Genomic DNA, 22,696 nt, shown 5'->3' on the forward strand with positions numbered 1-22,696 from the left:
CTCGCATCCCGGGGCCCCGCGTCCACCGCGGAGGCGAGCCCGGGACTCCAAGTCCCAGGACGCACCGCGTGTCCGCCTTCCGGCCGTACCCGCCGCGGCGCCCCGGCTCCCAGGATGCTCCGCTCTTGTTGTTCTCGTCTGTGCTCGCCAGCCGAGTGTGCAAAGGGCCTCCCCGGCCACCCGTTCCCGAGGGCCGCAGGGGAGGGGTCGGGGTGGGTGGGGCGCCCCCGGGGTTTGATCTGGCGGCCCGCAGTACGTCGTCGGGCGCCTGGCCTGGCCAGTCGGGCTCTCCCCGCTGCCCTCTGGGCCGCCTGGTAACCCGATTAGGGAGGGGCTGGGGCGTCATCCCGGCCTGGCTGAGGATGGATGGACCACCCGGGCTAGCCGGCCGCAGGGGCGGGGGGAAGAGGGGCAGGTGTGCGCCCATCAGAGGCTATTTAACTGACCCCCCCCTCCCTCCCTCCCTCGGGGCCGCGATCGTCATCCGGGGTTGCCCCCTACACAAGCCGGCTGCGGCCCGGGGTCCCCGCCACCCCCGCCCCCCGCGTCGGGCACCGGAGCTCGGGACCCGCTGGAGCGAGCCCGGCCCGGGTGTGGCCGTGGGTCACCGCCCTCCGCAGACCCAGGCGCAGACGGGCAGCCCTCGCGGCAGCCTTGACCTCATCCCTCGGGGCCTTGATTATAGATTTTCCCGTGCTGCTCTCTAATTGTCTCCCGATTGCATTCTTGAGGGCTGCGTGAGCCCAGCACGGCCCGGACGGGGCTCCCCTCCCGCCTGCCCGCGACCGGGCCAGGGTGGGCGCTAAGCACGTGTCCATTAACTCTGGCCTGTCCCAACGAACAGTTGCCATGCCAGCCTGCCTGCCGCACGGCGCCCCCGACCCCCGCCCCAGACCAAAGCAGCAAAGGAGTCGATGATTTCCTCATCTGCGAGAACGTCCAGTGCAGCGGGGAAGCCGGCAGTCCGGACAGCACCGGGCAGGCCAAGCCTGCGGACGGGGCGGACTCCGTGTGGAGGAAGAGGGGCAGCGGGGGACACGACCCCCGGGCCGGCAGAGGCCACCCCGCCCGGCCCCCTGCTCCCCACCCCCACCCCGCCTACCTTCCGTTCGCAACGTCTAGGTCTGCGCTGGGGAAAGGCCATCCGACCTCCGGGCCCCAGGACCCCCCAAGGATGTCCCCCCGAGCACAGACAGGGTCTTTGGTGGAGGTGTCGGGGGCGGCGGGGGCGGAGTATGAACACGGGCGCACCTAGACTCCCACCGCGTCCGCCCGCCCGGCCGTTTCGGACGGGGCGTGGGTGACCGTTTGGCCGCGGGCGGGGATCCCCGGCGGGAGGCGGGCGCCCTGGGGCCGAGCGGCGCCTCCTGGGGCGCAGAGGCGGCGTCCCCGGGGGCCCGGGTCCCCCAGCGGGGCCGGCGGGCGCGGCGGCCGCGGGGGGCGGCCCGGCGGGCCCCGCGCCCGGCGCCCGTGCCGGGCCGTGCCGGGGCGCGCGCGCGCCCGCCCCCGGGTCTCGCCCCCGCGCCCGCCTCCCCACCCGCGCGGGGCCGCGCACGGTGCGCCGGGGGGCGCGCACGCAGGGGGCCGGCCTGCCCGCGGCGCGGGGGAAAGTTGAGTTGGGAGAAGTTGGGAGCGGCGGGGACGCGCCCCGAGGTGGGCACGGGGCACTCGGCGGGAGCGCGCGAGGGCGCCGGAGGACCCGGAGCGACCCCGAGACCCCCCCGGGGGCGCCGCGCCTCGAGCCAGCGGGTGAGCGGAGAGGTGGCGGCGGGCGGGGGAGGGCCGGGCGCCGCAGGGAGGAGGAAGGGAGGGGAAGGGAAGGGAAGGGGGGAACTCGGGACTCGGCGCGGGAGGGAGTGGAAGTGGAGGGAAGGGCGGAGACTGGGGCGCGGGGAAGCCGGGACTCGGGGCGCGGGATGCGGAGGCGAGCGGGGATCGCCCCGGGCGCCGCGGGCTCGGCGTGCCGCGCCCCCCGCCGCCGGGAGCGGGGTGGTCCCCGGGCGGCGCCGCGGGCCTGGCCGCTCGCGGCCCGCGCTGCCCGCCGGCACCCCGCCGGCCACCCCGGACCCCCACTTTCGGGCCCGGCCGCGCGCCCGGCCCGGGGGCTTTCCCGGGGCCTCCGCCCCCGACCTCGGGCTGGGAGGCGGAGCCGCCCGGCGGGGGTGTGTGTGGCGCCGGGTCAGATCAGGACAAGGGGGTCAGGCGGCGGAGGGAGCGGCCGGGTGGGGAGGGGGCCCGCCTGGCCCGCGGGCTCGGGGGCCGCTTGCCCCTGGGCCCCGCCGGCCCCACGAGTCGCTGTGGAATGTACGAGCTCGCTTGGGTGGTTAATAACCCAAGCGGGGGTCCAAGGTGCTAACGTGCTAATCCTTGGGGGGGATGCTAATCCTCCGGGCCGGTCGGGGCCGGTCCCCGGAATGTGCCCCCACCCGGGATTACGGGCCCCGATGTCCTGCACAGAAGCGGCTTTGTGCGCGGGGCGGCGGCGGGGGAGGGGCGGGGGAGGGGCGCAGGCCCCGGAGCGGCACCCGAGGGCACGGGGGCACCTGCCGGCGGCGCGCGCGCGCGCGGGGCCCCTCCACGCCCTTCCCCACCGGCTCCCTCCCCGCCCCCAACAGACGTGCCCTGGCCGAGGGCCTGCAGGGGGGGAGGTGAAGAGAGCGGTCAGCTGAGTTGAGTGCTGGCCAGGAATGTGTCACTCCGGGCTCCCCACCCGGGCCTGACCCCCAGGAACTGTGCCATTTGACCCGACACTGACCTGCCCGACCCCCGCCCCGTCAGCGAAAGCCTGCGACCCGGTCGTCTCCCCCTGCCCCCACCCCCACTCCTGGGGCTCGGTACATTGGTGCACTGGACCCCCGGGTCCCCCACCGGCTCCAGCCCGTGCCCCACGAGTCGCCCTGCCCCAGTCACCGTCAGGAGGCCTGGGCCGCGGCTGCTCACATTTTCCTGGCCCGCGGGGCTGCCCCTCGGGGCCGGGGCCCACCCTCCCGGCCCGCATGCGCCCCTCCCCCAGCAGAAATTGTGCCCCGCGGTGCCCGCCTGCCCCCTTCCTGCGCCCCGCCCCCCGGCCGCCGGCCGTCATCTGGGGGCACGGCCCGCCCTGCCCGGCCGCCAGAGTCGCCGCAGGCCCCCTGCCTCTCTCTTCGCTCGGGCTCTCCTCCCTTCCTGTCTGACACCCGCCCGGGCCTCGGTGGGCCCCACGGCCGCGTCCAGCCGGGCCGCCTGTCCTTCTCCCTTCCTTCCGCCTCTCGGTCTCCCTCCTGGCCCCGGCCTTTCTCCCCGGGGCCTCTCCCACCTTCCTCTCCCCCACGCCGCCTCCGGCCCTGGCCGCCCGGCTCCTTGGCCTCGTCCTCGCCCATCTCTTTGTTCTGCCTCTGTCTCCCCGTTCCTAAGAGCCCTCCGCCAGGCTCCTGGGCCCGCGCTCATGGGGTGACCCGGGACTCTGCGCCCCCCAGGTTATGCCGCCGCCTCGTCGCCCTGAAAGCCGCAGCGACAGCGAGAAGGGCTAAGATTTGGCCATGAGCAGCGGCCCCCGGCGCCCCACCGCGGGCGCGGACGCCTTCCGCCAGGTGAGATGCGCCCGCGAGTGTGCGCGCGCGCGCGCGCTCGGCCACAGGTGCGCGCCGCATCCCGGCCACCTGGCAGCCGCCAGTGGGGTCTCTGGGAGGTGGGGGGCGCGCGCGCTCTGCCCCGGGCTGGGGCGGAGGCCGCTGCCCAGACTGTTCGCAGAGCCTGGGGGTGGGGAGTGGCCCCTGGGTCTCTAACCCGAACACTAGTAGCACGGGGGGGGGGTGGTGGTGGGGGGGTCCCTGGGTCTCTAACCCGAACCGCCTCCCTCCCCAACCCGGCCTTGGAGAGGCTAGAGCAGCCGGCCGGGCGGGCGCGCTCCGCTCCACTCCAGGGTGCTGGACCGAGCTCCCACGCAGGGCCCGGCTCCGCCCCCGCCCCACGTGCCGCCCGGGCCCGCCCCCCGCGCCCCCACGTGGCCGCCGCCCCACGTGTCCCCCTCCGACTTTCCTGGGAACTTCTAATGATTAACCCCCGGGCGCCACGATCAGCCCCTTATTGGTCACTGTGTCCAGGGCGGCACGTGACTGGGTAGGGGCGTGGGCGGGTCTGCTCACTCCCCCCCTTCCCGGTTCACCCCTGCCGGCCATGGACTTCCTCCTGCGGCCTCAGGTGCGAGGGGCTCGCGACCCCCCTGTCCCTTCCTTGCTTGGTCCCCCGCCTTGGCCGCCGCCCGCTGGCCGCCGCCCGCCTGGGCCGCCTCGCGCCCCCGGCTGCCCTGCTGAGATGGGGCCGAGCTGGGGGGGGGGCGCAGGGCAGCCCCGGCCCCCTGCCCCGCGCCGCGCCCGCATCTCCCACCCGCACCACGCCCACCCTCCCGACCCCGCGTGTCCCCGGGGGCTCCATACCCCGCCCTCGAGTGCCCCCGGCGCCCTTCAGGGCCAGAAGCCCTTGAGCAAATATTTGGTGGTGCCTGGAGCTGAGATGGGCCGGGGCGTGGCGGGGGTCCTGGCCGGGGCCTGGCGGGCGCCCGCCGCAGCCGCCCATCAGGCCAGCCTGGCCCGGCCCTGCAGGCGCCGCAGTCCCTGGCCCGGGCTCCCCGCAGCATGACTCAGGTGGGGGTGGCGGGGGCGGGGCTGGGCGCAGGGCCGGGGGGCGGCCCGGCGCCCCAGGGGCCAGCCCCCTCTCCCCGAAGGCCTCCTGGGCCCCTTCCCGGGGCCGAGGCTCGGGCCAGGACGGCCACCTAGCCGGGGCTCCTGCAGAAGTTGGTTTCGGGGCTCGGCCGCTGTGCTCCAAGTGGAGAGAGCTGGTCACTGCATCTCCCCGCGGGCCCGCGCGGCCCCGGCAGGGCAGGCCCCCCACGTGTGTTCTCTGCCCGCCCCGCAGCCGGACCCCGAGAGCCTGGGCCCGCCCGCGCCGGGCTTCCCGGAGCAGGAGGAGGACGCCGAGCTGCACCGGACCCTGGGCGTGGAGCGCTTCGAGGAGATTCTGCAGGAGGCCGGGTCGCGGGGCAGCGAGGAGCCCAGCCGCAGCTATGGGGAGGAAGACTTTGAATGTGAGGAGGGCTGGGGCCGGGCGAAGGGTCCGGGAGGGCCGGGTGGGGCGGGACCCGCCGGCAGCCACGGCCCCTCTCCGCAGACCACCGCCAGTCCTCCCACCACATCCATCACCCGCTGTCCACCCACCTGCCCCCGGACGCCCGGCGCCGCAAGACGCCCCAGGGCCCAGGCCGCAGCAAGCCTCGCCGGCGCCCCGGGGCCTCCCCGACGGGGGAGACCCCGACCATTGAGGAGGGGGAGGAAGACGAGGAGGAGAGCAGCGAGGCCGAGGGGGCACGGCCGCCCACCCAAGTGTCCGCCGCGTCCGCCGGCGCAGCCGTGGCCCCGTCCGCGGTGCAGGTGATCTACAGGGCTGCGCCCGCGGAGGTGGACAGGGCCACCTGGGCCGGACTGGCCTCACCCACGACCCCCTCCGGGTCCTCTTCCAGTTTTTCCTCCAAGAGGATGATGGGGCCGACCGCAGGGCAGAGAGGGCCAGCCCGTCTCCCCCACCGCCCCAGCAGGAGGTCGCTCCGCGGGCCACCAGGGGAGCCCAGGCTGCGTAAGTGTGGCGCGTGTCTGGGTGAGGGGCAGGCATGAGCCCTGGCATCACGGGCAGGCTGGGGTTCCCCTCCCGGGCCTGCCCTCACTGGCCGCCCTGGAAACAGGGAACAATGGGCGCCTTCTGGCAGGGGGTTGTGGGGATTACTGGCTGCGGAGAATTAGGGTTCTGTGTGTGGCTTAACTGGGCACAGAACCCAGGTGCCCTCGCCTCCCGGGGGGTGGGGCTGCAGATCAGGGCCCAACTGTAGGTCTGTGACGTGGATGGACAGGAGACCACCCCCCCCCCCCACACACACACACACCTTGGGAGCTTTTGGGAAACCGCCAGGCTCCTGCCTTGGTGGTTGTCATGGGAGATGGCACCAGAGCAGTGGCTGTGCCCCAGGACGGTGCCAGCAGGTACCTGGAGTTTGGGGAATGGTGGGTGTGAGCCAGAGGAGGCTTCCTGGAGGAAGTGACATTGGGCCGGCCTCAAGGTCACTATTATCACAGCTCCGGTGGTTTCTGGGTGCCAGGCAGCGTGAAGGGCGTGCTGGCCCTCCAGGGCACGCACGGGCACAGACACCGTTGTCTGCCCGCCGCGAGGAGAGCTCTCGGGGAGCATGGCACTGGAAAAGTGGGTGCTGCTGGTGGGCGAGGGTGTGTGGGGGAGGCTCTGGCGGGGCCTGGAGCCAGGGCAGGCGTGGGGGTCTTGGGGGTTGCAGCTCAGACGGAGATAGGGGCCTTTGCTGGGCATTGGGAAAGAGGTAAGGGGCTCAGAGAGCAGGATGAGCCGATGAGCGCCCGGGGAGGGGTCAGTGCCACATCTTGCCAGGCTCTGGGGAGGGGCCGCGGGAGCAGTGGGGGGCCGGGGGCCTTGTCCAGACCCTGCTGGGCCGTCGCCTTCCCCGGACTGGGCGCCCTGGACTCATGACCTCCGTCTGTCCAGGGCACCAACAGAGGAGGTGGTGGCGGTGGCCAGCCCCGCGGCCGGAGGCGACGACGGCGGCGCCTCGGGGCGGCCGCTGCCCAAGGCGCAGCCGGGACATCGCAGCTACAACCTGCAGGAGAGACGGCGCATCGGCAGCATGACGGGCGCTGAGCAGGCCCTGCTGCCCCAGGTGCCCACCGACGAGAGCGAGGCCCAGACCCTGGCCACGGCCGACCTGGACCTCATGAAGAGTGAGTGTGGGCCGGGTCCGGGGCCGGGAGGAGCTGGGGGCCAGGCCGGCAGGAGAGCCTCACCCTGTGTCGTCCCCCCACCCCACCAGGTCACCGGTTTGAGGACGTGCCGGGTGTGCGGCGGCACCTGGTGCGGAAGAATGCCAAAGGGCCCGCGCCCAGCGGCCGGGAGGGTCGTGAGCCCGGTCCCACCCCGCGGACCCGGCCCCGGGCCCCCCACAAGCCCCACGAGGTACTGTTCCTGCGGTGAGCGCCCCTGTCTGCCCCCTGCCTGTCCCCTGCCCGCGGCCGCCTGCCTGCACCAGGGCCGCGCTCATGCCTGTCCGCGTCATCGGGTGCCGGGGCTGGTCGGGACGAGGGTCGAGGTCGCTCCGTGTTCTCTGCCGCCGGGTTCTGGGCCGCAGCCTGACCTGCTGGGTGGCTCCCATGACCTTTTCCGTTCTTTGGTGCTGGGGCTCAAACCCAGGGCTGCCGGCGTGGCCATGTCCCCAGCCCGGCAACCTTTTCTCCTTTTCCTCTTTGCTTTCCTGGTCGTGGGGCCACAGCAGGGGGCTGCTTCCCTCGGAGGCTGGGCACTGCCCGGCTCTCTGTCCCGGCCCTGTCACCTTTTCCCTGAGAATGAACTGGCCTGGGTGAAGGCCCGACCAACTTCCCCCGCCTGTCGTCAGCCTCACCCACTCAGAGCCCCGGGCCTGTCCCTCTTGTCCTTGGCCAGTTCTGCTTGTTCTTTCCGTTGTGCGCGTGTGTCTGAGGGAGCCACGTGAATCCCACCGGGTGTGAATAAGAGAAACGGAACCAGCAGTTGTAGCCAATGGGTCAGTGGGGAGGGCACTTGCCCTGCGCGCGGCCAGCCCCCGGTCAGTCCCTGGCACCTGTATGGTCCCCTAAGGAGCATCAGGAGTGATCCCTGAGCACACAGCCAGGAGTACCGCCAGGTGTGGGCCAAAAACAATCAAACGATCGAGAAAATAGAACCGCGTAGAATTCTCCCACGGCTGGAACCGTGTAGGGAGGTGAAGTCGGGCTCACCCTTCCACCCGTGGCTCCCGAGTCTGCTTGTACCTTGCTGCTTCTAAGCTGCCTCCGTTCACTCATTTTTTTTTCTTTTTGGGTCACACCCGGCGATGCTCAGGGGTGACTCCTGGCTCTGCACTCAGGAATCACTCCTGGCGGTGCTGGGGGGGACCATAGGAGATGCCGGGGGTTGAACTCAGGTCAGCCGCATGCAAGGCCAACGCCCTCTCCCCGCTGTGCTATCGCTCCAGCCCCTGCCTGCGTTGACTCTTACACACGTTTCCCTTCATTCTCTTCTTTCACATTTTTCTTTTTGTTTTGCGGCCACACCCAGTAATGCTCAGGGGTTACTCCCGGCTCCTTCCTCAGGAATCCTTCCTGGCGGTGCTCCAGGGACCCTGTGGAATGCCGGGGATCGAACCCGGGTCAGCCAGGTGCAAGGCAAATGCCGTCCCCGCTGTGCTATCGCTCAGGCCCTTCCTTTCACATTTTTCTAAGTTTCAATTTAAAAAAAATGACTCCCTTGTTTCACTGTTTTGCCTGCTCCTGAAATTCTTTTCTGTGAGGGAAGGTGACAGGCCTGGAACGCGGGAGCCGAGGTTGGGACAGACCCCGGCATTTCCCCGAGCACTGCTGTCTGAGTTGGGGTGAGCAGAGGGGTGGACACACGCTTTTTCTTGAGTCTGCCTCCTTTGCTCCCCACCTTACAGAGCCACGAGCACTAGTTCTAAGGCAGTTTGTTCGATAGAAACTACTTTGCTGGAGTGATAGCACAGCGGGTAGGGTGTTTGCCTCGAACTCGGCCAACCTGTGTTCGGTTCCCAGCATCCCATGTGGTCCCACCACCAGGAGTGATTCCTGAGTGCAGAGCCAGGAGTAACCCCTGTGCATCGCTGGGTGTCACCCAAAAAGCAAAAAAAAAAAAAAAAAAAAGAAAGAAAAAGAAACTACCTTGCTTTGATTAAAAAAAAACAACAGGGGCTGGAGTGATAGCACAGCGGGTAGGGGGTTTGCCTTGCACGCGGCCGACTCGGGTTCGATCCCCAGCATCCCATATGGTCCCCCGGGCACCACCAGGGGTAATTCCTGAGTGCATGAGCCAGGAGTAAAGTAAGCCCTGTGCATTGCCGGGTGTGACCCAAAAAGAAAAAAAAAAGCAACAATGGAGTGATGTAGAGTCTGTGTGTGTGTGTGTGTGTGTGTGTGCGCGCGTGCGCGTGTGCGTGCATCTCCCTCACTGTTTCCTGTGCGTTTTCTTCCGGTCTCTGTAACAGCAGGGCAGTTGCTGCTCCCCCTGCACAGGTGAGGGGAAGGGTGTCGTGGGCTGGCGAGCGACTGGCCCTCCTGGGCCACTGTCCTGCTGCTGTGGGCCCGGTGGGCGGTCCGGGCTGGGGTCCCCGGGGCTGAGCCCATGCCGTCCCTCTCCTCTCTCCCAAGGTCTTTGTGGAGCTGAACGAGCTGCTGTTGGACAAGAACCAGGAGCCCCAGTGGCGGGAGACGGCGCGCTGGATCAAGTTCGAGGAGGACGTGGAGGAGGAGACGGAGCGCTGGGGGAAGCCGCACGTGGCCTCGCTGTCCTTCCGCAGCCTCCTGGAGCTCCGCCGGACCCTGGCCCACGGTACCCTGCCACCCCTCCCGCGTCGCCTTCCAGTCCCAGGCCGTCGACCAGAGCCTGAGCTCTTGTCTTGTGTGGGTTGTGGGGTGTCGGGGGCAGGTGGGCGTCCTGCAGCTGCTGGTTTTTATTTTGTTTTATATTTTTGCTTTTTGGGTCACACCCGGCGATGCACAGGGGTCCCTCCTGGCTCTGCACTCAGGAATTGCTCCTGGCGGTGCTCAGGGGACCATATGGGATGCTGGGAATCGAACCTGGGTCGGCCGCGTGTAAGGCAAATGCCCTACCCGCTGTGCTGTCTCTCCAGCCCCAGCTGTTGGTTTTTAGAGCAACTGGAAATTTCAATCACTTGAGTGCCTGGAGGCTGGAGAGGGGAGAAGCCGGGGAGGCGCTTGCCTTGCCGCGCAGCTGACCCTGGTTTGAGTCCTGGGCACCCCAGATGTGACTCCTGAGCACTGCCAGGAGTGAACCCTTGAGCACAGAGCCAGGACTAAGCCCTAAGCACTCCCTGGTATAGTCCCTTCCTTCCAAAAAAAGATGCAGAGAACAGGGCGCCAGAGAGTCCAGTGGGTCGGACGCTTGTCTTGCACGCAGGGCTTGGTCCTCGGCACCCCGTATGGTTTCGAGTCCGCTAGGAGTGATCCCTGAGCCAGGACCCCCCCCCATGTGGCCCCAGAACAAGCAGAGGATCAAAATAGAACGGTGTACAATATCCAGGCTCCCGGCCAGCGTGACCCAACGCGAAAGGGACAGTGTGCTCCATTCTCAAAAGAAAAGGAGATCGATACGGTCGGCCCTAATTTAAGTCCCCTGTTGAGCCGAGCAAAAATCTGAGCGAGCATCAATTATCCGAGCTGCGCTGGGTGAGGGGACAGAAATCTGACGGTGAGGAAGACGCGTTGTCAGCAGACAGGCGGGGTCTGGGAAGGGAGTGGGGACAAGTTTCTCCTCCAACGTGTCTTTCCGAGGTGGACGCCCCAGTCTCGGGAATCGAACAGTTCTCTCAAAGTGACTGACGGAAGTAACCCACGGGATCAGTGACCTTGGAAGTGGGTTCCCCGGAATTCCCCTTCTGTCCCACGGTCTCCGGGGATCCCCTCTGGGCGGTTGGGGGTTTGCAGCTGGCTTCTAGAGGTCCCTGAGGGCCGGTGCAGTGCCCCTGAGCCCCTGTAACTGCTGTCTGGGAAACTCTGCCTCCCAGGTGGGGGGGTTTGTGCACTGCCCCCATCCCAGCCCACCCCCTTCTGGTCTGAAGTTTCAGGGTGAAATCTGCACGTCGTCTTGCTGGGGGGTAGCGTCGGGCGGGGGGGATGTCTGTGTGTGACTCCTTTTCTCCTGCTGATTTTAGGGTTCTCTCTCTGCCATTGGCGTTAGGACGCCTCCAATGTGCGCTTGTGTTTGAGGCAGGGCTGGTCACCACGCTCCCTGCCTGCTCACTGTCCCTGCCGGCTGCCTCCTGTGTGCGTGTTTCTCTTTGGCTGCTGTAGGCTCTAGCTCTTGGAGTTTCGGGTGTTTTTGTTCGATTGTTTTATGAGGGGCACACTGCATATTGGTAGCGAGCCCCCTCCCCCCCGGGTAACTGGTTTTACTTTGGGAGTTGCTTGGGGCGGGTGAGATGGTGGGTCCCCCAGGGGCTGGGACCATCAAGGAACAGCGTTCTTTCTCCAAGGTGTTTGGGCCGCACCCTGCAGGACTCAGGGCTTACTCTTGGTATTGTGCTCAGGGGTCATTCCTGGCGGTGCGCCCACATGCTGGGGGGGGGGCTTGGGCGGGGGGGGGGATCCCTGGTCAGCTGGCGAGGCACGGCCCGCCCTGCTGTACTATCTCAGCCTTGTCCCTGTCGATAAGCGTCTCAACCCCCAGCTAGCTGAGGTATTTGCTGGGGCTGGGTGGGGACTTGCCCCGGGCCCCGTTGCCGTGGAGACCGAGGCCCCGTCCGCTGGCACACGTCTGCAAGGTTGCCAGCGGTCATCGAGATGGTGCCTGCCGGCGACTCAGACCAGTCCCGTGGGATGGGAGAACTGGTCCCCTTCTGCGGGGCTCTGAGGGCCACACCTGAAGGTGCTCGGGGCCTACTCCCCAGCCCAGTGCTCCAGGGCCACTTGTAGGGGTCCGGGACGAGTGTGTGTGTGTGTGTGTGTGTGTGTGGTGTGCGGTGATTGAATCCAGAGCCCCCCGGTTGCAAAGCCTGTGCCCCGGGCCCAGCCCCCGCAGCTGCTGCCTCCTGCTGAGAGTGGGGGATGGCAGCAGGCTGTTGGCTCTAGTGTCCCCCTGCTCCCCACCACCCGGTCACAGTGGGACAGCTCTTCCTCCGCCCCCCGCCCTCCCGCCGTCCATCTGCTTGCTGTCAGTGCCAGCTGTGCCCGGCTTCCCGTCAGGGGCTGTGCGGGTCTCCAGCTGAGTTTGCAGGTGGCTGTGCAGCCTTGCGGGAGGCATGAGCACAGACTGCCCACAGCTTCCCAGACCGGCAGCTAAGCCCGGCGGGGCGGGCGTGCTCGGGATACAGCGGGTGAAGGGTGCTCTGCCCACCCGGGGCCTCGTCAGCCCCCCCTGCAGGGCTGCGCAGGGCGGGGGTCTGGGAGGTCAGGCTGGCTGGTTTCCAGAGCAGGACGATGCTGGCTCCCAGTGCGGGGGGAGGGGGGGTCCTGCGCGGTTTGGCCATCGTCCCACCAGCGTGGCCTGGGCTCGCCATTCCGGGACTTTCTCTTCTGATTGTCCCTTAGTTCTCTCCCCCTGAGAGTTGAGCTTGTTTGAAACATGACTTAGTGGCTTTCCATTTCTCTGCAAAGGCAGCTCCGGAGCAGCACTTGGCCAGTCATCTAGAAACTTCCGTGAACAGCCATTGGATCCGCGGGGACTGGGCGCTTGGAGGGAGGGCAGCATCTGCACAGAGCTGCAGGGCTGGCCGAGGCCACCAGCAAGGCCTGTGCGCGCGCGCGTGTGTGTGTGCGCATATATGTGTGTGTGCATGTCAGGCGGACCTCGGGGGAAGTGCATGTGTGTGTGTGTGTGTGTGTGTGTGTGTGTGTGTGCGTGCATTCTGGAGGAGCTCAGGAGACGTGCATGTACGTATGCATGATGTCTCCCAAACTGATGGCAGAGTTTGGGAGAAATGCATGCGTGTGTGTGCATGTTGGGCAGAGCTAGGAGAAGTGCACGGAGGTATGTGTGGGTGCACGTTGAGCTCAGGAGAAATGCATGTATGCGATTGTGCATGTCAGATGGAGCTCAGGAGGAGTGCACGTATGCATATGTGCATGTTGGGTGGAGCTCGGGAGAAGTGCATGGATGTGTGTGCATGTCAGGCAGAGTTCAGAAGTGTGTGTGGATGAGCAGAAGTAGAGCCTCACACCTGTAGGACTCGTGTGTGCGTGTTCATGCGCTCACGTGCATACAGAACCAGGGACCGTATGTGCAGAGTATGTGCTCTTCCACAGAACGCCATCCCTGGCATGAAAGAGAACTTCTTTGGTTTTAGTGTTTGTTTTTTTTTTTTGCTTTCTGGGTCACATCCGGAGATGCACAGGGGTTCCTCCTGGCTTTGCACTCAGGAGCTGTTACTCCTGGCGGTGCTCAGGGGACCCTATGGGATGCTGGGAATCGAAGCCGGGTCGGCCGCGTGCAAGGCAAATGCCCTCCCCGCTGTGCTCTCTCTCCAGCCCCTGGTTTTAGTTTGTGTCCCACACCCAGAGGTGCTTAGGGCTTACTCCCAGCTCTGCTCCAGAGTCACTCCCGGTGGGCTCAGGGAACCATCGGGGTTCCAGGGACGGCTAGGTCAGCCCGTGCAAGGCCAGAGGTCTTCCCACCGGCCTCCCTCCTCGGCCCCTCCTGACGAGAGAGGGTCCTAGTGCAGATTTCCCACCAGCAGGCGTGCAGTCCCCACGGCCCGGGGACGAGAGAGAGGGGGAGGAAGGAGCAGGGTAGGGCGATGCCGCGACCACCCTCGGCCTGCAGGGCACTGCCCCGCCCCTGCCCTCGTGCTCAGGGCGTCCGTGGTGCCCTCCCAGGGGCCGTGCTCTTGGACCTGGACCAGCAGACGCTGCCCGGGGTGGCCCACCAGGTGGTGGAGCAGATGGTCATCTCCGACCAGATCAAGGCCGAGGACAGGGCCAACGTGCTGCGGGCGCTGCTGCTGAAGCACAGGTGAGGCCCGCCCGCCCCGCCCCGCCTCACCCCTGCGCCTGCCCCGGCGTCCCCCACTCACTGCTGCTGCGCCCCCCCCCCAGCCACCCGAGCGACGAGAAGGACTTCTCCTTCCCACGCAACATCTCGGCCGGCTCCCTGGGCTCCCTGCTGGGCCACCACCACGGCCAGGGCGCGGAGAGCGACCCCCACGTCACCGAGCCCCTCATCGGAGGGGTCCCCGAGGCCCGCGTCGAGGTGGAGAGAGAGGTGAGAGGGGCGGCGGCTGCCTGGGGGGGGGGGCGATGCCAGCAGCTGCGGGCACTGGCCCCTGACCCGCCCTCCCGTGTCCCCAGCGTGAACTGCCACCCCCGGCCCCGCCAGCCGGCATCACCCGCTCCAAGTCCAAGCACGAGCTCAAGCTGCTGGAGAAGATCCCGGAGAACGCTGAGGCCACGGTGGTCCTCGTGGGTACGTGGCGGGGGGCCTGAGGCCACGGTGGTCCTTGGGAGAGTACGTCGGGGGGGGGGGGGGACCTGGGGCCACGGTGGTCCTCATGGGTATGTGGGGAGGGTCATTGGGGGTATGTGGGGGGGCCTGGGGCCATGGTGATCCTTGTGGGTATGTGGGGGGGCCCGAGGCCACGGTGGTCCTTGGGGGGGTATGTGGGGTGGGGCCGAGGCCACGGCCGTCCTTGGGGGGTATGTGGCGGGGGCTGGGGCCACAGTGGTCCTTGTGGGTATGTGGGGTGGGGCCGGAAGGCACGGCAGTCATCGGGGGTACGTGGGGGGGGCCTGGGGCCATGTTGGTCCTTGGGGGGGGTACTTGGGGTGAGGCCGAGGCCACGGCGCCCCCGCTCTCGCCCACCGCGCCCGCCCCCCCCCCCCAGGCTGCGTGGAGTTCCTCTCCCGGCCCACCATGGCCTTCGTGCGGCTGCGGGAGGCGGTGGAGCTGGACGCGGTGCTGGAGGTGCCGGTGCCCGTGCGCTTCCTCTTCCTGCTGCTGGGCCCGAGCAGCGCCAACATGGACTACCACGAGATCGGCCGCTCCATCTCCACGCTCATGTCCGACAAGGTCAGCCGCGGCCCGGCCCCGACCCCGACCCTCACCCGCCACCCGTCCCCCGCACCCCCCGCCCCGGCCTCACCCCCCGCCGTCCGGCTCCCGCAGCAATTCCACGAGGCGGCGTACCTGGCGGACGAGCGGGAGGACCTGCTGACGGCCATCAACGCCTTCCTGGACTGCAGCGTGGTGCTGCCGCCCTCCGAGGTGCAGGGCGAGGAGCTGCTGCGCTCGGTCGCCCACTTCCAGCGCCAGATGCTCAAGAAGCGGGAGGAGCAGGGCCGCCTGCTGCCCGCGGGCGCCGCCGGGCTGGAGCCCAAGTCCTCCCAGGATAAGGGTACAGCTGGCCGGGCCGGTGGCGGGGCATGGGGGACGGGGGTGGGGGAGGGGTGGGGGGTTGCCCGGCCCGGCCGGCGCCCTCACGCGGGCCTGGCTTGCAGCGCTCCTGCAGATGGTAGAGGCGGCCGGCACCGGGGGGGATGACGACGACGACCCCCTGCGGCGGACGGGCCGGCCCTTCGGGGGGCTGATCCGGGACGTGCGGCGCCGCTACCCTCACTACCTGAGCGACTTCCGGGACGCGCTGGACCCGCAGTGCCTGGCCGCCGTCATCTTCATCTACTTCGCCGCCCTGTCGCCCGCCATCACCTTTGGAGGCCTGCTGGGTAAGGGGGAGCCTGGCCGGGGCGGGGGCAGGGGTGGGGCGGGGTGGTCCCTGGGCCTGGCTCCTGCACAGCCTCCCGCCCCCCCCAGGAGAGAAGACGCAGGACCTGATCGGGGTGTCGGAGCTGATCATGTCCACGGCGCTGCAGGGGGTCATCTTCTGCCTGCTGGGCGCCCAGCCGCTGCTGGTGATCGGCTTCTCGGGGCCCCTGCTGGTCTTTGAGGAGGCCTTCTTCTCGGTGAGGCCCCCCCCACCCCACCCCCGTCCTCGAGCCCGGCCGCCCCCTGCCCCAGGGCCTTGACGCCGCCTCTCGCCCCAGTTCTGCAGCAGCAACAACCTGGAGTACCTGGTGGGGCGCGTGTGGATCGGCTTCTGGCTGGTGTTCCTGGCGCTGCTCATGGTGGCCCTGGAGGGCAGCTTCCTGGTGCGTTTTGTGTCCCGCTTCACCCAGGAGATCTTCGCCTTCCTCATCTCCCTCATCTTCATCTACGAGACCTTCTACAAGCTGGTGAAGGTGGGACGAGCTCTGAGCGCCGCACCCCCCAGCCCCACCCCGTGTGCCGCTCGGTGCCTTCAATAGCGGTGACGCAGGCACACACACACACACAGAGGAGCCTCTGGCCGGAACCATCCTCCTGTCCCCCGCCCCAGCTCCCTGCCCGGCTCTACACCCCACTCACACCGGGTGTCAGGGTCCTGGGGTCCCTCCGGCCGCACCTGCCCCGGCCCCTGCAAGCCGCCGCGGAGTCTCCGCCCGGCTGACGGGGGCCCCTTCCCTTCCCAGATCTTCCAGGAACACCCTCTCCACGGCTGTTCGGTCACCAACAGCTCCGAGGAGGACGCCGACCAGAACGCCACATGGGCCAGGGCGGAGACCGCGCTGGGCCTGGCCAACGGGAGCTCGGCCGCCCGGACCGGGCAGACGCCGCCCCAGGGCCAGCCCAACACGGCCCTGCTCTCGCTGGTGCTCATGGCCGGCACCTTCTTCATTGCCTTCTTCCTGCGCAAGTTCAAGAACAGCCGCTTCTTCCCTGGCCGAGTGCGTGGGCCGGGAGGTGGGGGGCGGGGGCGGGTGGGGTGCAAAGAGGCGGCCCCTGAGCCCGCTGCTGGCCCACAGGTGCGGCGCGTGATCGGGGACTTCGGGGTGCCCATCGCCATCCTCATCATGGTGCTCGTGGATTACAGTATTGAGGACACCTACACCCAGGTGGGGCCCAGCGGGCGCGCGGGGCACAAACCCGGCCTCTTCCCCGGCCCCACCCGCCCGCTCACCTGACCCCCGCTCCCCGCCCACAGAAGCTGAGCGTGCCCAGCGGGTTCTCGGTGACGGCCCCCGAGAAGCGCGGCTGGTTCATCAACCCCCTGGGCGAGAACAGTGCCTTCCCCGTGTGGATGATGGTCGCCAGCCTGCTGCCCGCCATCCTGGTCTTCATCCTCATATTCATGGAGACGCAGATCACCACGTGAGGGAGCAGCCCTGGCCCCTGCTGTCTGGGCCTCGCGCGCTCTCGTGTGTGTGTGCGTGCGTGTGTGTGTGATGCAGGCTACCGTGCAGGCCGTGTGTGTGTGTGTGCGGACATGTGTTTAACTGGGCCTGGGCCATTGTGCAGGCTGTGTGTGCATGAGCGCACACACTTGTGTGAGACCCAGGCTGCCGTGTGGGCTGTGTGTGTGTGACTCAGGCTGCCTGTGTTTGTGTGTGTGTGTGTGTGTGTGTGTGTGAGATAGAGACCTGGGCTGCTGTGTAGGCCGTATGTGGTGTGTTTGTGTGTGTGTGTGAGAGAGATTCAGGCTGCCAAGCGGGCCGTCGTGTGTGTGTGCGTGTGTGTGTGTGTGAGAGAGAGAGAGACCCAGGCTGTGTGTGTGTGCACGCACATGTGTGCAACTGGGTCTGGGCTGCTGTGCGGGCTGTGTGTGTGCGCGCATGCACTGTGTGAGACCTGAGCTGCTGTGTGTACGTGTGTGTACACGCGCATGCACAACTGGGCCTGGGCTGCTGTGCGGGCTGTGTGTGTGTGTGCGCGCATGCACTGTGTGAGACCTGAGCTCCTGTGTGTACGTGTGTGTACACGCGCATGCACAACTGGGCCTGAGCTGCTGTGCGGGCTGTGTGTGTGTGTGCGCGCATGCACTGTGTGAGACCTGAGCTGCTTTGTGTACGTGTGTGTACACGCGCATGCACAACTGGGCCTGGGCTGCTGTGCGGGCTGTGTGTGTGCGTGTGCGCGCATGCACTGTGTGAGACCTGAGCTACTGTGTGTATGTGTGTGTACACGCGCATGCACAACTGGGCCTGGGCTGCTGTGCGGGCTGTGTGTGTGTGTGCGCGCATGCACTGTGTGAGACCTGAGCTGCTGTGTGTACGTGTGTGTACACGCGCATGCACAACTGGGCCTGGGCTGCTGTGCGGGCTGTGTGTGTGCATGCAGCGTGTGTGAGACTTGAGCTACCGTGCGCGCGTGCGTGCCACCAGGCCTGGGCTGCTGTACGACCTGTGTGTGCGCGTGCACCTGTGCAGCCAGGCCTGGGCCCCCGTGCGTGCGCGCACGGGCTCAGGTGCGGGGTCCTCCCGTCCGCAGGCTCATCATCTCCAAGAAGGAGCGCATGCTGCAGAAGGGCTCCGGCTTCCACCTGGACCTGCTGCTCATCGTGGGCATGGGCGGGATCTGCGCCCTCTTTGGCCTGCCCTGGCTGGCGGCGGCCACGGTGCGCTCGGTCACGCACGCCAACGCGCTCACGGTCATGAGCAAGGCCGTGGCGCCCGGAGACAAGCCCAAGATCCAGGAGGTCAAGGAGCAGCGGGTGACAGGGCTGCTGGTCGCCCTGCTCGTGGGTAGGTCTCCCTGCGCCCCGGCCCCCCGGGGACCCCCGGCCCGGGGCCAACGCTCTCCCCGCCGCTCCCGCAGGCCTCTCCATAGTCATCGGGGACCTGCTCCGCCAGATCCCCCTGGCTGTGCTCTTCGGCATCTTCCTGTACATGGGCGTGACCTCCCTGAACGGGATCCAGTTCTATGAGCGGCTGCACCTGCTGCTCATGCCGGCCAAGCACCACCCCGACGTCACCTACGTCAAGAAGGTGCGCGGCGCCGCCCCGCGCCCCTGCTGGCCCCCCGTTCCCGCGCCTGCGCCCTGCGCCCGGCGCCCCGCGCCAGGCTCACCGTGTCCCCGCCCCCAGGTGCGCACGCTGCGGATGCACCTGTTCACGGCCCTGCAGCTGCTCTGCCTGACCCTGCTCTGGGCCGTCATGTCCACCGCCGCCTCCCTGGCCTTCCCCTTCATCCTCATCCTCACGGTGCCGCTCCGCATGGTGGTGCTCACCCGCATCTTCACCGAGGGAGAGATGAAATGCGTAAGCCCCCCGCCCCCCGCCGCCCGCCAGCCAGCCAGCCGCGGCCCCGCCAGGTCCTGACTCGGCCCCCCCACCCCCACCCCTCCACCCCCCCCACAGCTGGACGCCAACGAGGCGGAGCCCGTGTTCGATGAGCGGGAGGGCGTGGACGAGTACAACGAGATGCCCATGCCTGTGTAGCCGCTGCCTGGACAGACAGCCGAGGGACGGACGGACGGACGGGGACCCGGGGCTGGGGGGGCGCCCCCGCCCTCCCCGTTTTTATTTAAGTGAATAATTTAAAGTCCCCTGCCCTGCGCCCTGCAGTAAAGTGCTTCGGCCCCCACCTACCCTGGCCTCCCGTGTCTGTGCCGAGGGTCGGGGGCAGGGAGGGGGTGGGGTGGGCACCCTGGCCGCCGCCCGGCCCAGAAACGACACGAGCACTGGGGAGGGGGAAAAGGGAGCTTTAATGAGAAACCGAAACACGAGGGTCCAAAGTGCAAACTGTCCACCCCCCATAGGGGGGCTGTCCTGAGCCCCGAGCACACCCCCTCACCCCCCTTCCGGCCCCCAGCGGAGGCCCAAGGCCTGGAGCTTCTGCCTCAGGTAGCTCTTGAGCTGGGGCAGGCCTCGCTGGGACTCGAGTTCCTCGAAGGGCAGCTGCAGGGAAAGGACAGCGGGCTCGCTCGCACTCACGCACGCACGCACGCACGCAGGCAGGCACGCGCACGGGGCGGGCGGGCTCACCGGCAGCAGCTGGTAGCCCATGAGGGTCAGGTGCCGCTCGCGCAGGGCCCGGGAGCCCAGCAGCACCCGGCCGTCGCGGCAGAAGTGCCAGCGCTCCCGCAGCATCAGCACCACCCTGGGGGAGGACACGACGACGGCTCAGCGCCGGGGCCAGGCGGCGGGGCGGCCCGCGCCCCCCGCCCCCCTCACCTCTGGGCCGGGTCTCGGGTCGTGGGCTGAGCCGCAGCAGCGGGGTCCCGGGGCCTGGCCCTGGGAGGGTACGGGAGGAAGGGGTCCTGGGTCCTCACGGGCAGCACGGCCCCGCAGCTGTTAACACACAGCAGGAAGTCTGCGGGGAGACAGGGCCGCTGGGTCTCAGCCCGGGGCGGCCGCGCCCCAGCCCGCCCGCGGCCGCTCACCTGTGCAGTAGCCCGGAGGCACGGTCAGGTCCTGGCGGTACTTCTCCTCCCCCAGCAGCTGGCGCAGCCCCTCGGCCACCATGTCCTTGTGACTGGGGGGAGAGGAAGGCCATAGCGGAGGTCCGTCCTCGCTGGCCTGGCTCCTCTGCGACCCAGCGCCTCTGCTCCGCCGCGCTGCTCCTGGGGACGCGCCCTCCCCGGGCCCGGCCCCCCCAGCCACCTGTACTTGCAGCGCGCCCCGGTCGGCGGTGAGCGGCTGCGGGAAGATGGGCACTTGCTGCCGGCGGGGCAGGCGGGGACCCCGGTAGCCCGGGAGCTCCAGCTCCACGGCCGTGTCCAGCAGGGAGAGGTAGCGCCGCACGATGAGCGCGTGGGGGGTGCCTGTGGGAGCAGCACCGGGGCTCACGGGGCGTCGCGCGCGGCGGGGGCGCCCGGCACTCCCCTCCCGCGGGCCACCTGTCCGCGCACCGCTGACGTGGCTAATGAACCCCGGGGAGAACACCAGGTGCAGCGCGCGGAAGGGCAGGCACCGCAGCTGGCACAGCGACATCAGGATGTTGACCGTGGCCAGGGGGGCCAGCCCCGCGTCGCGCGCCAGGATCCGCTCCAGGCAGGGCAGGAACTGCGGCTCCGTGGGCAGGTAGTTGAGCCTCCCGAAGGGCAGCACCAGCTTCTGGACCACCTGCCGGGGAGGGGCGGCGTCAGCCCGCGCCCGGCTGCCGGGCGTCGCCGCCAGCCTCTGCCTAGTGACCCGGGGGTGGGCCGCACCTGCCCTGTCCCCCGCCGAACGCGCCGGAAGTCCCACGGGCTTAGTCACCAAGGCGGCGGGCGCGGAGGGGACGCGGCCCTGGGGCCTGGGCATAGAGGAGCTAAGATGGACCGAGTGCCATCCGGGAGGACCACAGCCCGGCAGGCCGCGGAGGGGCAAGCGGATGGCACCGGGCGCGGAGCAGAGGCCAGCGGGCCGGATGCAGGAAGCGGCGGCCACTCCAGCAGGGCAGAGGGTGGGGCCTGACGGGGCGGCCGCGGGGGTCGGTGGGAGGCAACCCCACCTTGCTGCTGAGCTGGGCTTCCTGGACCACCAGGAAGTGGGCAATGGTCTCCAGAAGCTGGGGCTCCCGCAAGCGGTGCCGGGCCAGGTGCTGGGCCAGGAGCACCATCACGTGGGGAGTCAGTTCCTCGGGTCTGGCCTCTGCGGAGAACCACCTGTCAGCCGTCGCCCGGGGTCGCTGGCACCAGACGCCGCCCCCCCAGCCCCCCACGCTCCCTGCCCGCTCCCGCACCTGCCAGGCTGCGGATGAGATGCTGCCGCGGGTGCCGCAGGAACCGGGGGCAGCTCAGAGCCGCTTCCAACCTCTGCCCGCCTGGCACGGGCTGGGGCTGGGGCTGGGGCGGCGGCTTGGGCGGCGGCTTGGGCGGCAGGCGCGACCTCCGCTCCTGCTCCAGGGCGCGCACCAGGGGTCCGTCGGCCGGGAAGCCTGCGGGGCACAGGGTCAGGGGGGACCAGCGGCCCCCCGAAGCGGCCTCACTCCCGGGGACGACTCGGTGGATTCCTAACCCGCCTCGTCTGTTCTCCGGGCGGGGAGACCGCGCAACCGCGGGGAGGTCCGTCCAACATCAGGTGGACGGAGGCGGGGAGGTCCGTGCCGGGACCAACCCGGGGCGGTGGTCCCTGGCAGGGCTGGGCGGTGCAGGGGGGCACTGGTGCCTTCCATCCGCACGCCCCCCCCCCCGCATCCCGCGACACCCGCCTCACCCAGTAGCACGGCCAGGCGCAGACACACGTGGATGGTGTGAATGTCGAAGGAGGGGCAGTGGCGGATGATGAGCTGGCTCAAGTCCCGCAGCGTGGCCGGCTCCGGGGGCGGGGGCCGCGGCTGCGCGCCCAGGAGCTGGCCCAGGCGGTGCAGGGCCACCGGGTAGTGGTGGGCGCGCACCTTGGTGGGGTTCTGGCCCAGCCACCGCAGCAGCTCCCCGGGGCTCCGGGCCTGCTCCAGCAGCCGCTGCAGCCCCTGCGCGGGCGGGCCGGCGGCGGGACCCCCGCCCGGGGGCCGCTCGGCCCACTTGCCCGGGCCCAGGCAGCAGGGCTGGGCGGGCGGGAGCAGCAGCAGGCCGGACAGCCGGGCGGTGGAGGCCTGGGCCGAGAGCAGCACTCGGAGCATGGAGTTGGGCGACGGAGACCCTGGGGGCGGCCCAGAAACGGGGGGTGAGGTCTCCGCCGCCGGTTACCGCGGGGCCGCGGGCGGAGAGGCGGGGGTCGAGCGCGCCGAGGTCACGGGGCCGCGGGCGGGCCGCGCCCGGCCCGGGGCGGGGGTCCCTCGCGGGGGTCCCGGGCTCCATGCCGGGCGCCGCCGCTCCCGGCCGGGTGACCTTGGGCGCGCGGCTCCGTCCCTCCGCCGGCGGCGCCTCGCCCGGCGCCCGGGCGGCCGCGCGCGGCTCTCGGGGCGCCCGTGCAGCCCGGGCGCGCGGCTCGGCCCCGGGCGCGGCCGCCGGGCCGGGGTCCCCCACGCCCCCCGGGCCCGGGGACGGCGGCCGCCGCCCGCGCGCGCGCCCCGCCGCCGCCGCCGCCGCCCGCGCGCGCCCCGCCCCCAGGCCCCCCCCTACATGGCTCCCCCGGCCCCGCGCAGCTCGCCGCCTCGCCGGCTCTCGGGGCCCGGGGGCCGGGCTGCCCGCGCGGCCTCCTCATCGGCCGGCCGCCGAGTCCGCCATCTTCCCGGCAGCCCCCGCGCGGCCGCCCGCCGCCCGCCGCGGCCCGCACGGACGTGGCTCCCGGCAGCCCCCGCGCGGCCCGCCCCGGAAGTCGCGCGCGGGGGCGGGGCCGGCGCGCTGTCAGCGGCCGGCGGCGCCCGCGGGGCCCGGGAGGAGGAGGCGGTGGGGGGGGGAGGTCCCCGCTCCCCGCCGCCGCCGCCCGCAGCACCCACCCACCCACCCACCCACACACGCACGCAGGCACACGCGGGGCTGAAAACTTCACAGTCG

General features: G+C 69.7%; 2 protein-coding genes across 3 annotated transcripts; one reads left to right on the forward strand and one right to left on the reverse strand.

Annotated features, from left to right (window-relative positions):
* The first annotated feature begins 1,557 nt into the window (after positions 1–1,557).
* SLC4A2 (solute carrier family 4 member 2) lies at positions 1,558–18,922 on the forward strand. Of its 2 annotated transcripts, XM_056134808.1 has the most exons (23): positions 1,558–1,749; positions 3,456–3,569; positions 4,894–5,062; positions 5,146–5,405; positions 5,495–5,607; positions 6,538–6,770; positions 6,860–7,002; positions 9,222–9,402; positions 13,404–13,539; positions 13,623–13,788; positions 13,875–13,989; positions 14,408–14,592; positions 14,689–14,917; positions 15,021–15,245; positions 15,334–15,482; positions 15,564–15,758; positions 16,029–16,283; positions 16,362–16,451; positions 16,541–16,707; positions 17,824–18,077; positions 18,151–18,320; positions 18,420–18,593; positions 18,693–18,922. In XM_056134808.1, the coding sequence occupies exons 2-23, from the start codon at positions 3,519–3,521 to the stop codon at positions 18,771–18,773; spliced, it is 3,741 nt and encodes a 1,246-aa protein (XP_055990783.1). In that variant the 5' UTR covers positions 1,558–1,749; positions 3,456–3,518; the 3' UTR covers positions 18,774–18,922. The 2 variants fall into 2 exon arrangements, with proteins under 2 accessions (XP_055990783.1, XP_055990784.1); XM_056134809.1 differs by lacking the exons at positions 1,558–1,749; positions 3,456–3,569 and adding an exon at positions 4,066–4,179.
* Positions 18,923–19,024: 102 nt separating this feature from the next.
* On the reverse strand, positions 19,025–22,453 carry FASTK (Fas activated serine/threonine kinase). The gene is given in 11 exon segments (XM_056134787.1): positions 19,025–19,232; positions 19,320–19,434; positions 19,509–19,647; positions 19,718–19,809; positions 19,938–19,954; positions 19,956–20,098; positions 20,186–20,399; positions 20,770–20,909; positions 21,001–21,195; positions 21,474–21,899; positions 22,322–22,453. Coding segments are annotated over 11 exon segments (1,671 nt in total). The 5' UTR covers positions 22,404–22,453; the 3' UTR covers positions 19,025–19,124.
* Positions 22,454–22,696: the final 243 nt, after the last annotated feature.

The sequence above is a fragment of the Sorex fumeus genome, unplaced genomic scaffold (assembly GCF_029834395.1).
Source record: "Sorex fumeus unplaced genomic scaffold, SorFum_2.1 ptg000107l, whole genome shotgun sequence".
NCBI classification, from domain to species: domain Eukaryota; kingdom Metazoa; phylum Chordata; class Mammalia; order Eulipotyphla; family Soricidae; genus Sorex; species Sorex fumeus.

Bases quoted from the DNA above. Each gene is read 5' to 3' on its own strand.
- SLC4A2 (XM_056134808.1), top strand. From the start codon at position 3,519: ATGAGCAGCGGCCCCCGGCGCCCCACCGCGGGCGCGGACGCCTTCCGC. The intron at 5,406-5,494 runs GTGATCTACAGG...GTCCTCTTCCAG, and splicing joins TGGCCCCGTCCGCGGTGCAG to TTTTTCCTCCAAGAGGATGA. The intron at 7,003-9,221 runs GTACTGTTCCTG...CTCTCTCCCAAG, and splicing joins CCCCCCACAAGCCCCACGAG to GTCTTTGTGGAGCTGAACGA.